General features: G+C 41.8%; 1 protein-coding gene across 3 annotated transcripts; it reads left to right on the top strand.

Annotated features, from left to right (window-relative positions):
• The first annotated feature begins 28 nt into the window (after positions 1-28).
• hmg20a (high mobility group 20A) lies at positions 29-22,264 on the top strand. Of its 3 annotated transcripts, none has more exons than XM_036949947.2 (9): positions 29-192; positions 14,109-14,195; positions 14,461-14,670; positions 16,818-16,950; positions 17,496-17,533; positions 18,803-18,875; positions 19,131-19,346; positions 20,013-20,145; positions 21,637-22,264. In XM_036949947.2, exons 2-9 carry the CDS (start codon positions 14,133-14,135, stop codon positions 21,638-21,640), a joined length of 870 nt encoding a protein of 289 aa, XP_036805842.1. In that variant the 5' UTR covers positions 29-192; positions 14,109-14,132; the 3' UTR covers positions 21,641-22,264. The 3 variants fall into 3 exon arrangements, with proteins under 3 accessions (XP_036805842.1, XP_021420028.1, XP_021420034.1); XM_021564353.3 differs by having other exon boundaries at positions 18,800-18,875; XM_021564359.3 differs by lacking the exon at positions 21,637-22,264 and having other exon boundaries at positions 18,800-18,875; positions 20,013-20,149.
• Positions 22,265-22,562: the final 298 nt, after the last annotated feature.

Raw genomic sequence — 22,562 nt, 5'->3', positions numbered from 1 at the left:
ATGGGTTAGGGACGTCCCAAGTACCCCTGTTTGCATTGACCACAATGCAAGCGACACTCGGATGAATTTAGTAAATCGGTTGCCGGTAGTGACGTTGTTCCACTTCCAGAGAGGACTTCTGCATTGTTTTGATTCTGAGATCCCCATCGCCAGCTAATTTCTGGATTTTTAACCAAAAAGAATAAGTTACAGGTTAGTGTACTCCATTGTGAATAAATTATTAAATAAAGTGAAAAACACAGACCTGTTTCGGGAAAAACCAAAACCCTTTTAGCCAGCTAAGTAGCGAACTAGCTAATATGCATGCTAGCTAACGTTAAAATAGAATTAGGACATGTAACGTTATATCTTCTCAGAAGGAACTTCAGCTGTGGTAAGTCAGATAAGATAAAGATATATAACTAGTAAAGTATAGTTACCTAGCTACCTGCCTTGCAGACCAGAGACTAGTCAGCTAGCTAGTGCTTGGCAAGCTATTAAACATATTGTCTAGTCAGACCATTACCAGGGACCTCAAACGTTCAGCCTGCTGCACAGACCCTATGGACGATCTAGTCTAGACCAGTGGTTACACCAAAAAACTATTTGATAACTTGTCAGAAATGTCCAGATCAACTAGCCCATGTCAGCCAATAGATATTATTGTACATTTTGTCACTCAAATATCACATGAATGCACATTAGACTTTGCAAAATGTATAGAATTGCATGAAAAGTTGCTTTAATGGTGAAAACAATGTTGCACCCCATGGCAAAAGGTGTGGAATTGCAGGAAATAAGCTTTAAACCTGCAAACAGTTTGGGAACTGCCTGGTTAAATTGTGCTTAGGAGCATTTTTTAAAATCTCTAAATGGTTCAACTAGTGAGAAAAATGTGATTATTTACAATATCTGTGGTTTTTCTTCATTTACTGTCGTCCTAAATGAAGATATGGAAATGTATATTATTCTACTTACCATGATGTGGACGGTATGTTACTATAACACAAGCTGATGCTTGAACATATCAAATTGGGAGGAATTACACATCCTTTTTACCTCAGATTGGTGATGTTAGTAAACAAGTTTATAGTCAACATGATGACAAGAGCAATTGCTTAAAGGGACATTTCAATTTTTTGTAATTTAAACCTAATTTTCCACTTACTTTCAGTGTTGAAGCAGCATCCAGACAGTTGATTTGGTCAGACTTCCATTCCTGAGATTTCTTTGGCTGGCTTAGTTGCTTGCATATGGTGGTAGTGGCCAGACTCACCCAAAAAATGTGCTTCAAAACGTCCCACAAGAAACTCTACAGCCAACTCATGTCTTTGTGGGCTATACCCACATCAATATCAAAATACTTGATTGTTTCCACTATTACGAGCATAAATGTGTATAACTCCCGACTTTTTAGTTCCTGTTTTGCACTTGTCTTACAACTCATTTCTACGTCACTACTACATCCGCGCACTGTTAGTCTCGCTTAGCCACAGCTCCAAATTCCACGAGCCTGGTTTTGAGGTTGGCGCAGGGCAGACACGGCTTTCAAGTGCTACATCACCCAAAATGATTAAATCAAAGCATGTCTAAGTCAGACAGCGGCGAGCCTGAAGAGGATGCATACTTTGCAGAACCATAATTTATATGTGCCAGAATATGCTGACGAAGAGCATTGACAAATAGAAGCCGAGACAGCACTGGGGGAAATGGCAACAAGTGATCTGGCAGACCAGCAACAGCACCCAGAAAGAGAGTCACGTTGACACAAAGACACTTATGGTGTCGGGAACAGCACAAGACTGTGTGACAGATCATACAGATTTCCCAGCCCGTATCAACCCAGGAGTCATTGAAAGGTTGTTCCTAAGATCAACTGGGGAAACAGGGACCACATCCAGCAGGACCAAAGAGGCAGCTGTCCATATAGTAAGTTAACATTTTAAATTGAAGTTATCAATAATGTACAGTATAGAGATACATTTCAATATATTATGTGTCCTATAATGATCCCATATTGATCTTTTCCCATTCCATAGTCAATATTGTGATGGAATGGGCACTCAAGGGAGAAGCCTGGAAAAGGTAACGGACGAGTAAAGCTGTCCTGCGTCGCTGAGGCAATCTGTGGAAAGTATCCTTCACCTTCAGGAGTTGGATTTAAGCAGTCTGAGGGCACACATCTGGTTCTCTGAACCACTTGATTCTCAAGAATGTATAAAGACTGAACACGTAATGATACCAAGTTTTATTACACATCTATGGCTATAACCATGTGAGTATAAGGTGTATAACTGCCTATGAGTATGTGAACAACAGTTACTTGTTCTTCAACATGTTCCCAAATAAAGCTTGTTTTTATGACACACAAACATGTTCCCAAATAAAGACAACACTGCAAGTATGTGTTGTAGACAATCAATTTGTAATGAAGGTAATAAAAGTAAACACTCATACATACAACTAATATAAAAAATACACTTTTGAATAAGTAAATTAACATGTAAACATGTTATACACTACTACTTTAGCAATCCATCTACCTATGTACTTTATTCGACATCTAGGCTATCCGTATCCTTATCCCTATTATAGCTAGTGAAATGCAGCTAGTTTGCCTTATTCATATTTCTGTATGTATAGCCACGCGCTCCGTTGACAAGCGAGAGATGACACCTACTCCGGAGTGTCAGACTTGTTGCTCACATGAGCGGGACAACATACTTCAGCTGAAGTAGCTAGTCCGTTTTCTTCAAAATCATAATTGCGAATGTTTGCAGAAAGAAACAAATACAATTTTTCGACAGCCCCCCCCCAAAACATAAAAGACAATAGAATTTTATGTGGAGACGTTTTGAAGCGTGTATTTGGGTGAGTCTGGACACTACCACTATACGGCTCGTGCAAGCAACTAAGCCAGCCAAAGAAATCTCAGGAATGGATCTTTCCAAAACAACTTTCTTGAGGATGCTTTAACACTAAAAGTAAGTGGGAAATTAGGTCTAAAATGCTAAAAACATAAATATCCCTTTTAAAACCGATCAATTTGGTTTTGTACTGTTGATTTTGTCATTAGCGCAGGACTTAGAACGCAGGAATCAATTTCTTTCTCAAATGGAACAGATAATTCGGGGCGGTTTCTCTATGAAGGTCGCTGGCCACACACCAATACATGGATTTGAAAGTCAAACTATCACAAACAGTGGCTTCAGAAAGTATTCACACCCCTTGACATTTTCCACATTTTGTTGTTACAGCCAGAATTAAAAATTTAAAAAGTTAAAGTGGAATTGTTTTAGACATTTTTACAAATTAATAAAAAATGTAATGCTGAAATGTCTTGAGTCCATAAGTATTCAACCCCTTTGTTATAGCAAGCCTAAATAAGTTCAGGAGTCAAAATGTGCTTAACTCCTCTCTGTACCCTACAAAGAAAATTCTGTAAGGTCCCTCAGTCGAGCAGTGAATTTCAACCACAAAGACGAGGGAGGTTTTCCAATGACTCGCAAAGAAGGACACCTATCGGTAGATGGGAAATAAATATACAGTGCCTTGCGAAAGTATTCGGCCCCCTTGAACTTTGCGACCTTTTGCCACATTTCAGGCTTCAAACATAAAGATATAAAACTGTATTTTTTTGTGAAGAATCAACAAGTGGGACACAATCATGAAGTGGAACGACATTTATTGGATATTTCAAACTTTTTTAACAAATCAAAAACTGAAAAATTTGGCGTGCAAAATTATTCAGCCCCTTTACTTTCAGTGCAGCAAACTCTCTCCAGAAGTTCAGTGAGGATCTCTGAATGATCCAATGTTGACCTAAATTACTAATGATGATAAATACAATCCGAGGGCACCAAGACCTAGAAGCACAACAGAGGTATACGGACAGGTATGGTAACAGGTTTTATTAGCAGGATCAAGCCATCCACACACAATGGATGCATATCAAATAAAGAACAGAAGGTCTGGCCCTTCTAGAAGGTCTAGGTTCCCCAGGTGGAATGAAATGCATCATTTTTAAAGTACAACATATTTTCTTCAAGTTTTAATAAAGTGAATCAAATTGTGCAGTCATTGACCGTGCAATGGAGGGTGGACGTTTTACTACTCAAGAACTATACATCTCTTGGCGAGGATAGTAGATAAAGCAAGTGCATCTTAAACTAGTTTGCCCACCATTAAGTCAGTAGGTTGTAGACCAAAAAGAGCAACCAGAGGGCACAATTCTACATTGACCCCAAAAATTACAGACATCAAAACACTTGACCAAAACATAACGATCTTGGGAGCAAAACACATGACAGGGATGCCAACTAGTCACCTTTTGGCGAAATTGGCCGTTTTTAAATCCAAAATAGGTGACCGTGATTAATGTAGATCCGATGAGAAAGGTTTTTTGAAGGGGGGGTGGAGGATCCACTACTGGCTGTAAGCGAACGAGTGATGCGCGTTTGGAGCAATTACTATCCAATGCTTAGCCAATCAACCACATAACAACAGAATGCAGCACAGTAGAGAGAAGAGACAACCAATTTACTAGTTACAGCATCAGCGAACGCTCTGGAAATGAAGCTTGCCATTTACAGCAGACCGTCCCCTGAACGATAACGAAGAGGTAACATTACATGCTGACCAGACCGGACACGTAGCAAAATAAATTTAGAAATCCATGTTATTCAATTATTGCGCATCAACGTGCGTCTGCGTTGCCAAGGGCTAAAATAGAAGTAATTCCTATTTCTGATGCAGATCGAGCTGAAAGTCCTGCCTCTCCCATCTTCTCATTGGTTTATAGAAGCAGGTACCCACGTACCATCTCCTCATTGGTTATACCCACGTGGGTGATTGAAAGACTAACTGTTTTGCCAGTAGTCGTGGTAATACTATGAAAGTTTAGATGCCAATCACCATATAAGTTCAAAGATAAAAAAGCCTGGAAGGAGGAGAGATATTTAGAAACGATTTGGTTGGCCGTTTTGTGTGTGGATTAATTGTCGGAGTAGAGGACCTAGTGCATTTCGGTTAAACTCTGTTTATATCCCAGGACAAATTAGCTAGCAAGTGCAAGCTAACTAGCTAAATTGCCATACATGTTTAATGCTTTTCGACCTGTCCCCAAATTATATAATTGGTTCAGAGTTTTTTATATTTTAACCTGCGTGTCGTGATCACGTTTGGTGTGGGGGGACAAAATACATTTATGCACGATGGTGCACGCGCGCAGCCGGTTTGGGTTCCGTAGGTGAGAAGCCTGACGACGGGGGTGAGAAGGTTATGAAGCCTACTTCATGAGCTGTAACCGAAAAACAACTGGCATTTGTATTATTAGCATTGTTAAGGATCTTGCTAGCTGGATCGAATTCTCCTTTACCTAGCCAGATAAATGTTGAGCAACATTAGCCAACATATCTGATCAAATAATTGAGTTTATGGCGTGGAAATTAGCTTGCTAATAAAGTCAGACAGCTAACATTAGCTAGCTAACGTTACACCAGATGAGCTAACTTTGAAAACATAACCAAAATCGCTATAGTATTAACTGGTATACGACTCCTTGTCGTTCCTCAAGTTATGACGCATTAGTTGCTTACTGGACCCTGGCAATATGTGTGAAATGTTAACTAGCTAACAAACTAACCACTATCTGTTAACTAATGTTTTCCCTCTACAGTATGTGGTTAATTTTCAGAATTAGGTGAAAAATGAGGCGTTGCTTGTTAACAAATGGATTCAGGGATCAAGTGTAGCTGGAGCTGGGCCTGGTTATAGAGGTGAAAGGAACACCACACACTTTCCCTCTTTCTCACTGCTGCTGGCACATTGTAGAACAGATGTCCACAGGCAGAAAGTGTACAATGTAATAATGTGCAGTGTAGGCCAAATATATTGTTTTTGTTGTGTTGAACTTGACAGTAACACGTGTGAGTGGGTGGGATGATACTTTCTTTTTTTTACTCAATGAATGTTATTTTTGCACACATGTAGCCATTGGGAACTTAATCAATGTCTATACTGGCCACTATAATAGAGCAAAAATAGAATGCATGTTTGTTTCATTCTGTTTCTCCTTTAAGAGTATTTTTTCCCAAGTGCAATAGATGTGTGTGTGTTCAGAAGTGTTCTATTATAAAGGCTGTCATGGTAACTGTAATATTAGTGTCATTTTTTTCTCAAGACTTGAGTGTCATTTGCAGTAAAAATCTAGGCAACAAATAACATTGGATTGCTTTCTTTACATAATTTAGGTTCACATTAAGTATGTTGGACACTAGTATGGGTATTCGGACACAGCCAGTAACTTATAATGTAATGTATCTATCGTTTACAAATTAGCTATGACATAGCCAATGAATATATAGCACAACTTTAGATTTCACCCCCACCTCAAAATCAAATGGTTGGAAGTGAGCTTCGTTTCTGCTCCCGCTTCGTCCATGCAGTGCGCCTCGTAAGTGATTCCTCGTTATGAAATGATCAACTTTACCCTGTATATCTAAAAATGACCATGTACACTGAGTGTACAAAACATTAGGAACAGCATCCTAATATTTAATATTAGTTGCACCCCTTTGCAACATGCTGGCCCATGTTGACTCCAATGCTTCCCCCAGATGTGTCAAGTTGGCTTGCTGTCCTTTTTGGTGGTGGACCATTCTTGACACACACAGGAAACTGTTGAGTGTGAAAAACCCAGCAGCGTTGCAGTTCTTGACACACTCAAACCGGTGTGCCTGCACCTACTACCATACCCCTTTCAAAGGCACTTAAATCTTTTGTCTAGCCCATTCAAAAATCTCTCTTTAACATGTCTCCTCCCCATCATCTACACTGATTTGAACTGTTTTTAACAGGTTGCTACAGACTTATATCTATCATTAAGTCCATGTCATGGAAAGAGCAGGTGTGCCTAATGTTTTGTACAATCAGTGTATACTGATTGTTAAAGCAAAACTATTGCGGATGTCAAACCTGAACAATCTAAAATAAAATATATTGTAAGCCCCGTTCACCAGGAAGACTATAGCCAGATGAGTTGTCTCCGATTGCTTACTTTTATTCCGGTAAAACGTTTTCAACAGCGCATAGATAAAAAATAACCTAGCAAATTACATAGGTTGTCACTCAACTAAGAAAGCCTAATATCAATCAAGCCATTTTAGCATTTGACTGCTGAAGGTGCCACACAGATGTGCAAGATCAGGAACAGGCTGCCTACCTTGTGTTGGTCAGCATGTGAAGCTGGGCACAGTGCTCAGTTTGACCAGGCTACTGATATTGACTGGGGTTGTTCAGAATGCAAAATTACTTGTAGATCAATGACTGTCAACACAGTTAAAAAATTTTATTTTTTTATTTCACCTTTATTTAACCAGGTAGGCAAGTTGAGAACAAGTTCTCATTTACAATTGCGACCTGGACAAGATAAAGCAAAGCAGTTCGACACATACAACAACACAGAGTTACACATGGAGTAAAACAAACAGTCAATAATACAGTATAAACAAGTCTATATACGATGTGAGCAAATGAGGTGAGATAAGGGAGGTAAAGGCAAAAAAAAAGGCCATGGTGGCAAAGTAAATACAATATAGCAAGTAAAACACTGGAATGGTAGATTTGCAGTGGAAGAATGTGCAAAGTAGAAATAAAAATAATGGGGTGCAAAGGAGCAAAAATAAATACAGTAGGGAAAGAGGTAGTTGTTTGGGCTAAATTATAGGTGGGCTATGTACAGGTGCAGTAATCTGTGAGCTGCTCTGACAGTTGGTGCTTAAAGCTAGTGAGGGAGATAAGTGTTTCCAGTTTCAGAGATTTTTGTAGTTCGTTCCAGTCATTGGCAGCAGAGAACTGGAAGGAGAGACGGCCAAAGAAATAATTGGTTTTGGGGGTGACTAGAGAGATATACCTGCTGGAGCGCGTGCTACAGGTGGATGATGCTATGGTGACCAGCGAGCTGAGATAAGGGGGGACTTTACCTAGCAGGGTCTTGTAGATGACATGGAGCCAGTGGGTTTGGCGACGAGTATGAAGCGAGGGCCAGCCAACAAGAGCGTACAGGTCGCAATGGTGGGTAGTATATGGGGCTTTGGTGACAAAACGGATTACACTGTGATAGACTGCATCCAATTTGTTGAGTAGGGTATTGGAGGCTATTTTGTAAATGACATCGCCGAAGTCGAGGATTGGTAGGATGGTCAGTTTTACAAGGGTATGTTTGGCAGCATGAGTGAAGGATGCTTTGTTGCGAAATGGGAAGCCAATTCTAGATTTAACTTTGGGTTGGAGATGTTTAATGTGGGTCTGGAAGGAGAGTTTACAATCTAACCAGACACCTAGGTATTTGTAGTTGTCCACGTATTCCAAGTCAGAGCCGTCCAGAGTAGTGATGTTGGACAGGCGGGCAGGTGCATGCAGTGATCGGTTGAAGAGCATGCATTTAGTTTTACTTGTATTTAAGAGCAATTGGAGGCCACGGAAGGAGAGTTGTATGGCATTGAGGCTTGCATGGAGGGTTGTTAACACAGTGTCCAAAGAAGGGCCAGAAGTATACAGAATGGTGTCGTCTGCGTAGAGGTGTACCAGAGAATCACCAGCAGCAAGAGTGACATCATTGATGTATACAGAGAAGAGAGTCGGTCCAAGATTTGAACCCTGTGGCACCCCCATAGAGACTGCCAGAGTTCCGGACAGCAGACCCTCCGATTTGACACACTGAACTCTATCAGAGAAGTAGTTGGTGAACCAGGCGAGGCAATCATTTGAGAAACCAAGGCTGTCGAGTCTGCCGATGAGGATGTGGTGATTGACAGATTCGAAAGCCTTGGCCAGATCAATGAATACGGCTGCAGAGTAATGTTTCTTATTGATGGCGGTTAAGATATCATTTAGGACCTTGAGCGTGGCTGAGGTGCACCCATGACCAGCTCTGAAACCAGATTGCATAGCAGAGAAGGTATGGTGAGATTCGAAATGGTCGGTAATCTGTTTGTTGACTTGGCTTTCGAAGACCTTAGAAAGGCAGGGTAGGATAGATATAGGTCTAAGAGTGTCACCCCCTTTGAAGAGGGGGATGACCGCAGCTGCTTTCCAATCTTTAGGAATCTCAGACGACACGAAAGAGAGGTTGAACAGGCTAGTAATAGGGGTGGCAACAATTTCGGCAGATAATTTTAGAAAGAAAGGGTCCAGATTGTGCAGCTCTTTCAGAACATCAGCTGACTGGATTTAGGAGAAGGAGAAATGGGAAGGCTTGGGCGAGTTGCTGTGGGGGGTGCAGTGCTGTTGACCGGGGTAGGGGTAGCCAGGTTGAAAGCATGGCCAGCTGTAGAAAAATGCTTATTGAAATTCTCAATTATAGTGGATTTATCAGTGGTGACAGTGTTTCCTATCTTCAGTGCAGTGGGCAGCTGGGAGGAGGTGTTCTTGATTCTCCATGGACTTTACAGTGTCCCAGAACTTTTTTGAGTTAATGTTGTAGGAAGCAAATTTCTGCTTGAAAAAGCTAGCCTTGGCTTTTCTAACTGCCTGTGTATAATGGTTTCTAGCTTCCCTGAACAGCTGCATATCACGGGGGCTGTTCGATGCTAATGCAGAACGCCATAGGATGTTTTTGTGTTGGTTAAGGGCAGTCAGGTCTGGGGAGAACCAAGGGCTATATCTGTTCCTGGTTCTAAATTTCTTGAATGGGGCATGCTTATTTAAGATGGTTAGGAAGGCATTTAAAAAAAATAACCAGGCATCCTCTACTGACGGGATGAGATCAATATCCTTCCAGGATACCCCAGGCCAGGTCGATTAGAAAGGCGTTTGACAGTGATGAGTGGAGGTCATTTGACCGCTGACCCATTACGGATGCAGGCAGTGATCGCTGAGATCTTGGTTGAAGACAGCAGAGGTGTATTTAGAGGGCAAGTTGGTTAGGATGATATCTATGAGGGTGCCTGTGTTTAAGGCTTTGGGGAGGTACCTGGTCATTGATAATTTGTGTGAGATTCAGGGCATCAAGCTTAGATTGTAGGATGGCTGGGGTGTTAAGCATGTCCCAGTTTAGGTCATCTAGCAGCACAAGCTTTTAAGATAGATGGGGGGCAATCAGTTCACATATGGTGTCCAGAGCACAGCTGGGGTCTATAGCAGGCGGCAACGGTGAGAAACTTGTTTTTAGAGTGGATTTTTGAAAGTAGAAGTTCAAATTGTTTGGGTACAGACCTGGATAGTAGGACAGAACTCTGCAGGCTATCTTTGCAGTAGATTGCAACACCGCCCCCTTTGGCAGTTCTATCTTGTCTGAAAATATTGTAGTTTGGGATGAAAATTTCAGAATTTTTGGTGGTCTTCCTAGGCCAGGATTCAGACACAGCTAGAACATCCGGGTTGGCAGAGTGTGCTAAAGCAGTGAATAAAACAAACTTAGGGAGGAGGCTAATGTTAACATGCATGAAACCAAGGCTATTACGGTTACAGAAGTCATCAAAAGAGAGCGCCTGGGGAATAGGAGTGGAGCTAGGCACTGCAGGGCCTGGATTAACCTCTATATCGCCAGAGGAACAGAGGAGGACTAGGATAAGGGTACGGCTAAAAGCAATAAGAATTGGTCGTCTGGAACAGAGAGTAAAAGGGGGTTTCTGGGGGCGATAAAATAGCTTCAAGGTATAATGTACAGACAAAGGTATGGTAGGATGTGAATACAGTGGAGGTAAACCTAGGTATTGAGTGACGATGAGAGAGATATTGTCTCTAGAAACATTGAAACCAGGAGATGTCATTGCATGTGTGGGTGGTGGAACTAATAGGTTGGATAAGGTATAGTGAGCAGGACTAGAGACTCTACAGTGAAATAAGCCAATAAACACTAACCCGAACAGCAATGGACATGGCAGCAATGACATTAAAGAGAGGCATGCTTAGTCGAGTGATCAAAAGGGTCCAGTGAGTAGTGAGGTTGGTTGGGGTCACGGCGATTCAGACAGCTAGCCGGGCCATCGGTAGCAAGCTAGCATAGGATGGAGGTCTGTTTTAAGCCACCTCGTGCGTTTCCATCGGTAGGATTAGTGGGGTTCCGTGTGGTAGAGGGGATCAATCCAATTCGCAAAAAAAACAATAGATATAGTTAGAGGCCCAAGAAGAAAAAAAAATATATATATATATTTGTCCGATAGGTCTATTTAGATAGCAGCCGATAAGACAGCTAACGATTAGCAGACCGCAGATGGGCATTCAGGTAACGTTGCGACGGAGGCGCCAGCCGGATAACTCCCGCGGGCAGATAATGTCGGTAGTCCAGTTGTGAAGGCCCTGTGGTGCTCCGCGTTGGCAGTAAAACGGGTCCGGATAGGTGATTGTAGCCCAGGAGTGACTGATGGAACTCTTCAGCTGGCTAGCTCCGGAATAATTGATTTTTGCTCCGGAATCGACGTAAGCCGATAGTCATAACAGCTAGCTAGGATAACAGCTAGCTAGCTGCGAGATCCAGGTATAAATGTCCAGAGTTAGCGGTTGAAATCCGGGGCCATGGAGAGAAAAATAGGTCCGGTATGTTCCGAGCCGCGCCGTACAAAACTGGCGATAGATTTTTGAGCTAAAGGATAGCTGATGACCACAAACCGTGGTTAGCTGAATACTAACGATTAGCCATTAAAGAAGCTAACTAGCTTCTGGCTAGCTTCTGGATTAGCTTCTGGCTAGCTTCTGGTTAGCTTCTATGGAGGATTACAGATTTGAGGTAAATAATACTTTCTTTTTTTTAAATATAAATTGGTGAGGCGGGTTGCAGGAGAGTATTTTGAAGATGAGTTTATGGAAAATAAAAAAAAATATATAAAAAGGTGTGTGTGTGTATATATACAAGACGAGGACAAAAGACGTCAGACTGCTATGCCATCTTGGAGATGTGATGCTTAGTTCCACACTGAAGGAGAGAATGCATCAGTTATCACAAAATATTAGGTATTTCTGGAAGTTAGAAATAAAGTAATATGAGCAAATATAATTTTTGAATCGGCGATTCGTATTGTTTGAATTGATTTTCTGACCGACGCATGCTACATTTGGATCGGTTTGGAGTCTGCGGACCGATGCAGTCACATCTTAAACATTTGAATCGGGAACCGATCCCAATTTGTGTTTAATGGTCTAGGCTGAAGTGGTTATCTAATGCGCTCACTACAATGAACCTTGGCATAGATTCTACAAGTGTCTGGAGCTCTATTGGAGGGATGTGACACCAATATTCTAGAATAAATTCCATCATTTGGTGTTTTGTTGATGGAAATGGCTGTCACAGGCACTGTTCCAGAATTTCCCATGTGTTCAATTGGGTTGAGATCTGGTGACAGACACTCACACACCCTTTAAACCCCCTAGGCTCCTTTGAGACCCCTCTTTCATTGCGATGTGTAATGGAAACGGCACATACGTTTTCATCTGTTTGGTGGGTGGATTTTTCTTTTGTCAAACTTCCTTAAATGTGACAAATTATGATGGAAACTGTTTTTTGAATAAATTATGATTGCTTAATAATTTCAAGGTACGCGCAAAATCAATTTTTTCAACTATAAACATTTTCTTTGCAGGACAAGGATTGTCCTGACTTTCAAGAATGCCTGAATTGCTTCACTTTGCTTTTGTGGTTGGCAAGTTCCACCACAATTATTTCAGATCTACAGGAGTGTAAGTTTCACAAAGGCACAGACCGTGGCGATACGTTGGAACATGATAATTATTAGAATAGGGCAGATAATATAGTTAATTATTGCATTATATCCATACTGGCTACCTGAGACATGAGGGAACACAGGTTGTCGCCAACTGTACTCTATACCATCTACTGCATCTTGCCATCTTGATGTAATGTATCACTAGCCACTTTAAACAATGCCACTTCATATAATGTTTTCATACCCTACATTACTCATGTCATATGTATATACTGTACTCTATACCATCTACTGCATCTTGCCTATGCCGTTCGGGCATCACTCATTCATATATTTTTATGTATGTATTCATTCCTTTACACTTGTGTGTATAAGGTAGTTGTTGTGAAATTGTTAGATTACTCGTTGGTTATTACTGCATTGTCGGAACTAGAAGCACAAGCATTTCGCTACACCTTGCATTAACACCTGCTAACCATGTGTATGTGACAAATACATTTGATTTGGATTTTAATAATGTGCAATTTGTCTAAATGGGTATTCGAAAAACATTTCAACCACTACATTTTTATTCTACACTAGGTTTTAGAGACAAGTGTTTTTTTGTTAGGTCTGACGTCATTACGTCCAGCTGTTTTTATGGACACGATAGTTAAATCGAAACGCACTCTTGCAGGCAAATGCTGCATCTATTTTCTATGCAAACTTTTCTAAATGTCTACACAAAATGACTGGACAAGTTAATGTAAACAACTACAGTGATCTCTTCTAGCCACGGTAGCCAAAATAATGGGTAACTGGGCATTTTTATAGATGAGCATGGTGCTTAATTGCTTAATTAACTCAGAAACCACACCTGTGTGTAAGCACCTGCTTTCAATATACTTTGTATCCCTCATTTACTTAAGTTTTTCCTTTATATTGGCAGTTACCTGTATGTGTGTACTGTGATTTCCCCTGCAGTAGAGGGCACTAATGCTTCATTCCACTTTCCTCTGGGTAGAGTTTTCTTTCTTGACACACATTCTTGGTCTGTCTGGAGTTCCTTAGTAAACCAGACCAATAAGGGTAATTTAAACTACAGCAATCAAGTAATTGTTTCATGCTTTTGCTTTCACTGTATATCTCTTAGGATTGTGTTCAGTAGCAATGGCAACAGTTTGTTTGTAGATTTTTTTTTCTGTCTTTTTTTTTTAAAGGACATTCTACTCCAAAATAAATTCAATTATGCTGATATCACCTGAAATAACTGATGTGCACCACAGAGCAAGCGCAAGCGGTGGCTCTGCTCATGGCTCTCATTGCGCTTCTGCTAAACTTTTTGAAGGTAGTTTTGGGAGTCATTGATAGGATATTTGAATTACAGGAAAGTCTGCAAGATTATACTTTTTTTGTAGCAGAAATGTTTACACTGTTATAAGGTGCTGTATGCACAATAGGAACTAATGTTGTTTGTTTCCACTGTAGGCTCGTTTCCTGGAGGCAGAGGCGATGGAAGAGCAGACAGGCTCACCTGGTAACACAGACAACAGCAGCCAGAGAAATGAAGAGGAGGTGAGACCATGTCATTTAAATAACAATTACACACTCAGGGCTGGTTTCCCGGACCCAGATTCAAAGCCTGGACTGTAAAACGGTCAATGTGTGTTAGAGAAGGGCTGGAACAAAAGCCACCACCCCTTGCCTAGAGTTAGCTTGCCTGGAATCCAAACTGTTTCAACAGAGGATACACGTTTGGATTCCAGAGCAAGCACCATTTAGGAGAAGTGCTAACTTCAGCTGTGTTTGTTTTGCCACATCTCCCACCCCCTCTCCGCAGAAGCCCAGGCGCAGCAGCTGGACCAAGGGCCGTAAGAGGAAGAAGCCAGTGAAGGACAGCAACGCCCCCAAGGCACCGCTAACGGGCTATGTGCGCTTCATGAACGACCGGCGTGAGCAGCTGAGGGCCGAGCGGCCTGACGTGCCCTTCCCAGAGATCACCAGGATGCTGGGCAATGAGTGGAGCAAGCTGCCGCCGGAAGACAAGCAGGTTAGCCATGCAGCGGCACTGGCCTGAAAGTGTTAAACCCCTAAGGTCTATGTCCGTGCCCCCACTGAATTCTAATTAGCATAATCAAAAAATCCCGATTAAAATCTGTCGGTTTAAGCTAGAGATACTGTTTCAGTTTATTTGCACTGGATGCGTCTCAATCCACCACATCCGCCTATGTCGCACAAAGTGACTGAGCGAGAGCAGTGTTTGTCAGACCATGAGACATCCTGAAAATCGGGATTCTCACAAAATCGTCAGTAGTGTCCAAACGGTTTGGGCTACAATATGACCCATCTGTGGAAAGGTGAGTCTCTCACAAACACATAAATGTTGTTTTTCTCTCGGACCCCCACAGGCCTCACAAGACTCATCTGAAAGTCTCCCGGTACCAAAACAATGAATGGAAGTATATATGGAGACTGTTTAGTTCCAAAAATAAGGGGTTAAATACATGTATGAAAAAATATACATTTGGAGGGGGGTGGTGAAACTGTTGTTCCATGTAGTGAATCTGTTATTCAATGAGTTTGTATGGGCTAATAGTAGTAAGGCCAAATACACATTTATCAAAATATTTTTTATATAAACTCAGCAAAAAAAAGAAAGGTCCCTTTTTAAGGACCCTGTCTTTCAAAGATATTTTGTAAAAATCCAAATAACTTCACAGATCTTCATTGTAAAGGGTTTAAACACCGTTTCCCATGCTTGTTCAATGAACCATAAACAATTAATGAACATGCACCTGTGCAACGGTCATTAAGACAGTAACAGCTTACAGACGGTAGGCAATTAAGGTCACAGTTATGAAAAATTAGGACACTAAAGAGGCCCATCTACTGACTCTGAACAACACCAAAAGAAAGATGCCCAGGGTCCCTGCTCATCTGCGTGAACCAGCCTTACACGGAACCCAAACCGGCTGTGTGCGTGCGCCATCGTGCATAAATTTATTTTGTACCCCTACACAAACGCGATCACGACACGCAGGTTAAAATATCAAAACAAACTCTGAACCAATGACATTCATTTGGGGACAGGTCGAAAAGCATTAAACATGTATGGCAATTTAGCTAGTTAGCTTGCACTTGCTAGCTAATTTGTCTTATTTAGCTAGCTTGCTGTTGCCGGCTAATTTGTCCTGGGATATAAACATTGAGTTGTTATTTTACCTGAAATGCACTAGGTCCTCTACTCCGACAATTAATCCACACATAAAACGACCAACCGAATCATTTCTAGTCATCTCTCCTCCTTCCAGGCTTTTTCATCTTTGAACTTATATGGTGATCGGCATCTACACTTTCATAGTATTACCACCACGACCGGCAAAACATTTAGTCTTTCAAATCACCCACGTGATCACCCAAATTATCCTTGTATGACCTTAAGCAGCCTTAAATGAACCATTCAAGAGAATACTTTTTGCTCATTATTGTGGATTGTTACTCCAAATACATTCTGTTGGTTTTGATGGATGCCAGGAACATTGATCTATTGTAAGAAAATGTCCACCAGGACAGATTTTCCTCTACTACAACAATCCGGTCAGGTATATCCTGTTGATTGTATTTTTTGGATGACCGATATTTTTGTATTTTGAAGGGGGGTTGCTCATTTTAGTTTTTTGATTGATTTTGGGATTGGATTCTGGACTTCCATATTGACATTGAGAATTGTGTTGGGATTCTATTTGGGATTTGGACCTTTATTTTGTGCCTATTTGTAAGAAAGTTAATTGTTTATTTGGATAGAAACTCACTTGATGAGAATATATGCTTATTTTGCTCACTTGATATAATTTTGTCTGTCTTGCTTTGGTTGCTCTCATATGAACACATTATTTCTTTGAACTTTAATAATGTAGAATGGTTTTAGATCCAAGCCGATTGTTACACAGTTGATGGATAGTGTCACAATCGCTTTAACTGGAGGAAACTGGTATTCCTCTCATTGTGCCCACTCTATGGAGTCCAAGTCGCTCCAACATTTTACCACCCTCTGTCATCCCCCCCCCCATATGCTTATTTGCAGCACAGCAATTCGGCTACAGCTGTCAATATTAATTCAAATTTTGAATCAATCAAAAAGGTTTTAAGCGGCTATGATTGATATCCTGTTTCTCTCTCCCTCTTCTCTGTGTGCAGCGCTACCTGGACGAGGCGGAGAGGGACAAGGAGCGCTACATGCGTGACCTGGAGAAGTACCAGAAGACGGAGGCCTACAAGCACTTCACCCGGAAGGTGCAGGAGAAACAGAAGGTCAAGAGGCACCGGGGAGGTAAAACACCACCGAAAGAGTTGCGTCATGTTCATTAGGGCATGCAACGGTTGATCCTATAACGCTCCTCTCAAGGGCTGCATCCCAGTCTTCCTTTTCTTTATAACCACTGGTCAGAAAAAAGGCCTGTGCACCTTTGAAACTTGACAATGCTTGCCCCCACAGGCTCAGATGGGTTTGAAACCTATTTCTCCCTACAGATCAGCTGTGTTGAAGGAAAATAGTTAGGTTCAACAGCCCAGACAAGCCTTTCAGCCTTATACATGTGCTTTCTGTTCAATATGATACATTGGCAAGCTGCTCTTTTGTTATGCCTTCAAATAAGACAGATGAGGAAAAGCATCCCATTGGAAACACTGGAGGTGTACAATACAACCTCGTTATCAGATACATTTATTTGATGGGATGGCTCCCATTACTAGTTTAACACGGCTCTTTGACTCATCCTCAATTAGTTCAAGATGTAGCAAAGGCACGCTGCGCAGAGGAAGTATGAATCATCTCCTGTCCCTTTAAAAAATATATGTTTATTTCCTTTCTCACAGATGGCGGGCACCAGGTAGCCAACGAATCTCTTCACGAGGTGAGTTGACCCTACCACACCCAATCCCTCCTATACACTAAAGCAAACAAAGAGCTAGCTTGCAACGCCAGGGTTGTAGGTGTCTGCTAAATGACTAACATGGAAATGGTCCCGTGTGGCTCAGTTGGTAGAACGTGGAGCTTGCAACGCCAGGGTTGTGGGTGTCTGCTAAATGACTAACATGGAAATGCAGCTTGAAAAGGTCTGTTCTGTAGTAATCGCCCTATTAGCATAAATCATAATGCTGCGGTCACAATTGATCACACATGAACAACTTGATGATTTGCTGTATGTTGGGCATTCTTATAAGGGCCTTGGCACAATATCCTCACCTAAGTACCCCAACTTCTCAAGGGTCTGGCCCCCTCTCGCTTCACATTAAGCGCTTACTGGAGCGGCACTAAAGCTGGATTAAACCCGCTTTGACACTCAGTTATGTAGGGCTGCAAGCACATGGCTTCTGGTGAGTGTGTAATTCATTTTTATGGAGTTAAGCACTGTAATTGAAGGGTATGGCCTTTTCAAACACCAAGGTAACTTCTTAGCTGGAATTAGCCGTTCTGAAACGACACCAGCATTTCTTCCAGATTAGCATACTCTTTAGGTGGGGCGTAAAGGATTGTGAAGCAACATCCAGGACTGTAGGGTACAAACACAAGACAATGTTTTCAATTCATACTTATTGCTCTTATTTTAGCACTACATCTTATTCCCACTTTTTAAAAGAAAATTCCACTCCTAATGCATTGTAGTATGTGGTTGTTTAACTCCATAGTGTAATTAAATGACTAAAATGTTGTAACTAAGCGTCCCCTTTTTCCAGAGTTTCAATGCGCTATCCAGTGAGTGGCCAATCTCCACCTGCTGCCATCCCGCTGCCCATACAAGATGAATGAGCACAGCCCAACACTCATTAGTCCACATCACAACAGCAAAGATCACTTTTACTACAAGGGACCACTGTGCCAGTCTAGCAATAGACACAGTCTATTAGTTCAGTCCAATGAGAAATGATTGTGGTTCAGGGAAATTAGTTTAGGGAAATGATTGGTGGCAACAGTGTTTAAACTGTTAGATTTTTACGTCTTTTTATTTTATTTAGCAGGCTTCTTATCCAGAGCAACTTACGTTGCAGCCACCAAATGTTGGTGCGATGTATATGGTTGAACAGAGCTTCAAACCATTTCCTCCCCCTCTCAAACGTGTTCACTCAGTTTTACAAGCATCTCTCTCTCACCCACTCACTGTTTTTCTCCACCCCATCAGAAGGACACAGAAGGCAAGGAAAGGTCTGTGTTCGACATTCCCATCTTCACAGAGGAGTTTCTCAACCACAGCAAAGGTACACAGCATTTTTGCTTTGCAATGTTTGTTTTACTCCAGTAACTTCTTTCGCAATACTAAATTGCTGTTGACTAGAGCACCCGTACTCATCCCCAAAATATCTGCCCCGCTTTAGGTAACAACACAATAGCAATTGAAAATACAGAGGATTCAATTGAATTATTGATACTATTTACCCTCCCTGCTACCTCACATCACATACCTTAACACCCGTTTCCTCCTGACCGAGGCATTTGTCTGTCTTCGCCCACAGCACGGGAGGCGGAGATGCGTCAGCTGCGCAAGACCAACATGGAGTATGAGGAACGCAACGCGGCACTGCAGAAGCACGTGGAGAGCATGCGCGGCGCCGTGGAGCGCCTGGATGGCGACGTGAGGCAGGAGAGGGGACGCAATGGGCTGCTCCAGCAGCATCTGGAGACCCTGCGCCAGGCCCTGACCAGCAGCTTCTCCTCTGTGGCCCTTCCTGGTGAGACAGAGACACACACACACACAGATACTCATCAACTGTATTGCATTCATGTGTGTCTATTTTGCATTGGCCCGGGGTGCTCCCTACTGTCCCCATCACACACGCTTCAGTACCTCAGCTCAAGGTCTTATGTGATCACTTCAGGGAAACAGCGGATATCTTTTGTTCATTACCATCACCCCTCACTTCAACGGCTACTTAAAACCGCAGAGGCCCCGTTTGAAAACTTCTGCCTCATGTCACCTTTCGAGAACTAATTTTCTGTGATTATGCAAGTCCTCCTTGTTGATAAATTATTCAATATTTTAGAGGGATTATAACCAGGAGCCTGATTTGACATTTCCTCCTGTGTGAAATTTGCATAGATAATCTTCAGAGGGAAACACAAGTAAAAGCTCCTTGTTTTTATTCTTGTGCGTTTTGTAACCATGGGTCAGCCCTTAACGTCCCTCCACCATTCCTTGGTTCTATGGGTTCTACACCTTGATATTGTAAACAGGGCAATATTCATTAGGCACTGAACAGACTGAAACATGGAGCGACTACCTGAATGTTTCCAAAAAGAAAATGCTCGTATTCCATTTCAAAATGTTTTGCTACGATGTACCATAGTTAAATAGGCCTGTATACATTCCCATGCTCAAGCTACCCTCTCGCCTGCAGTTAGTGGGGAGACCCCCACCCTGGACACCATCGACTCCTACATGAAAAAGCTCCATGGTATCATCCTGAGTAACCCGCAGGAGCACGACAACCTCATCGGCACCGTAAGAGAGGTGGTCAACCGGCTGGACAGGTAACTACCAAACTTTAGTTTTTTTTTTTTATATATATTTTACTTCTAATTGCATGGTGAAATTATGTTATCACAAAGAAGTTTACCTAACACTCTTTCCTATTGTTTTGAAAGAACTGTATAAATCCTAGTTAATTCCTTTTTCATACACTCTACATGACCATGAGTATGTGGACACCTGCTCTTCGCACATCTCATTCCAAAATCATGGGTATTAATATGGAGTAGGTCCCTTCTTTGTTGATATTATGGCCTCCACTCTCTGGGAATGCTTTCCACTAGATGTTGGAACATTGCTGCAGGAATTCTCCACAAGTATTAGTGAGGTAGGGCACTGATGTTGGGCGATTAGGCATGGCTTGCAGTCAGCGTTCTTTTTCATCCCAAAGGTGTTCGATGGGGTTGAGGTCAGGGCTCTGTGCAGGCCAGTCAAGTTCTTCCACACCGATCTCGACAAACCATTTCTGTATGGACCTCGCTTTGTGCACGGGGGCATTGTCATGCTGAAACAGGAAAAGGCCTTACCCAAACTGTTGCCACGAAGTTGGAAGCACAGAATCATCTAGAATGTCATTGTATGCTGTAGCATTAAGATTTCCCTTCACTGAAACTAAGGGGCCTAGCCTGAACCGTGAAAAACAACCCCAGACCATTATTCCTCCTCCACCAAACTTTACAGTTTACACTATGCATTCAGGCAGGTAGCGTTCTCCTGGCATCTGCCACACTTATATTCGTCCGATCGAATGCGATGGTGAAGCGTGATTCATCACTCCACAGAACGCATTTACACTGTTCCAGAGTCCAATGGCGGCGAGCTTTACACCACTCCAGCCGACGCTTGGCATTGCGCATGGTGATCTTAAGCTTGTGCTTATTTCACGAACAGTTGATGTGCTGACGTTGCTTCCAGAAGAAGTTTGGAACTCGGCAGTGAGTGTTGCAACTGAGAACAGACGATTTTTACACGCTTCAGCACTCTGCGGTCCCGTCCTGTGAGCTTGTTACCTACCACTTTGCGGTTGAGCCATTGTTGCTCCTAGACATTTCCACAGCACTTACAGTTGACCGGGGAAGCTGTAGCAGGACAGAAATCTGATGAACTGACTTGTTGAAAAGGTGGCATACTATGATGGTGCCATGTTGAAAGTCACTGGGCTCTTCAGTAAGGCCATTCTACTGCCAATGTTTGTCTATGGAGATTGCATGACTATGTGCTCAATTTTATACACCTGTCAGCAATGTCTGCGGATGAAATAGCCGAATACACTAATTTACAGAGGTGACCACATACCTTTGTATATATAGTGTACCTTCATCATGGGATATTCTCTTTGATCCTAAGCTTAGGATTTCCCCCAACATTGCCTGCAGTGAAACCAGACTGAGCTAGCCGCAATTGAACCATAGTCCTAGGTTAATGACAGCCTGGGGCTAGGAAACCCATTTAAAAACGCTTAATATCTTTTGTGATTATTTTCTTTTTTGTAGGTAATTGGACTCAGCTGGACTATTTGACTGTTGTGGCCACAGGGATTGTGAGAATCCAAACCTCCTCCTACCACTTAATTGTCTGGTCCAGTTTAGGATTGCCACTGAGACGTTGATTTTAAAACACCTTTTATTAACTTTAGTGAAGTGAAAATGTGTTGGAAATATTTGTTTTTGTTTTTTTATCTGTTGACGCTACCAGTGTAGTTAATCGTTTTATAGAAAATGCCGTCCTGGAGATGTCAGTTCAAAAATGACTTTGTACTGTAAGATTCCAAACTTCATGTGTCATTCAAGCCCCATTCCAAGCATAAATAACTTCTCTGACACTGTCAACGTAATGATGTGCATATAGAAGTATTTGGTTGACATTTCAATTCACTTAAGCCTGTATGTGTACTGTTCTTTTTATTTGTCAAATATTTTTTCATGTCAAGATTTGAGTCTCTTCAAACGTTAGCTGATTTGAGAAATGTCACATTGTGTTTGTGTTGCATCACACATAAGCAGGGGTGGTTTGTATTCTATAGCAAAAGCTTTTGTTTAAAAAATTCTGTGCCAGTCCCAATTTCTTTTGATAGTTGTGGGAAAAGTACTCGTTTGTCTTCAATAAAATGGATTTACAGAACAGTGTTTAATTAACATATTTTCACTGTATAGATAAATCCACATTACCCAGGTAAAAACATGTTTAAATTGGTCTTCCACTAACACAAACTTACATACACTTTAAGTCAGAAGTGGGGGGGGGATATATTACATTTTTTATCCAGTCAGATTAACACTCCAAACAGCTTACCCGACCGCTCAGAGGCGTCCGCATGGTCCTAAAGCACACCGTTGTCTCGTTTTGTATCACATTCCAATGATAAAACAGGGGGGGACAAAAATGCAACCCCAGTGAAAGTTGTGCCCCTGCTTTAAAT

This window comes from Oncorhynchus mykiss, chromosome 2 (genome assembly GCF_057628025.1).
Source record: "Oncorhynchus mykiss isolate SJ-2025 chromosome 2, ASM5762802v1, whole genome shotgun sequence".
Taxonomy (NCBI): domain Eukaryota; kingdom Metazoa; phylum Chordata; class Actinopteri; order Salmoniformes; family Salmonidae; genus Oncorhynchus; species Oncorhynchus mykiss.
The sequence above is the reverse complement of the archived record's forward strand: the minus strand, read 5'-3'. Positions and strand labels throughout refer to the sequence as shown.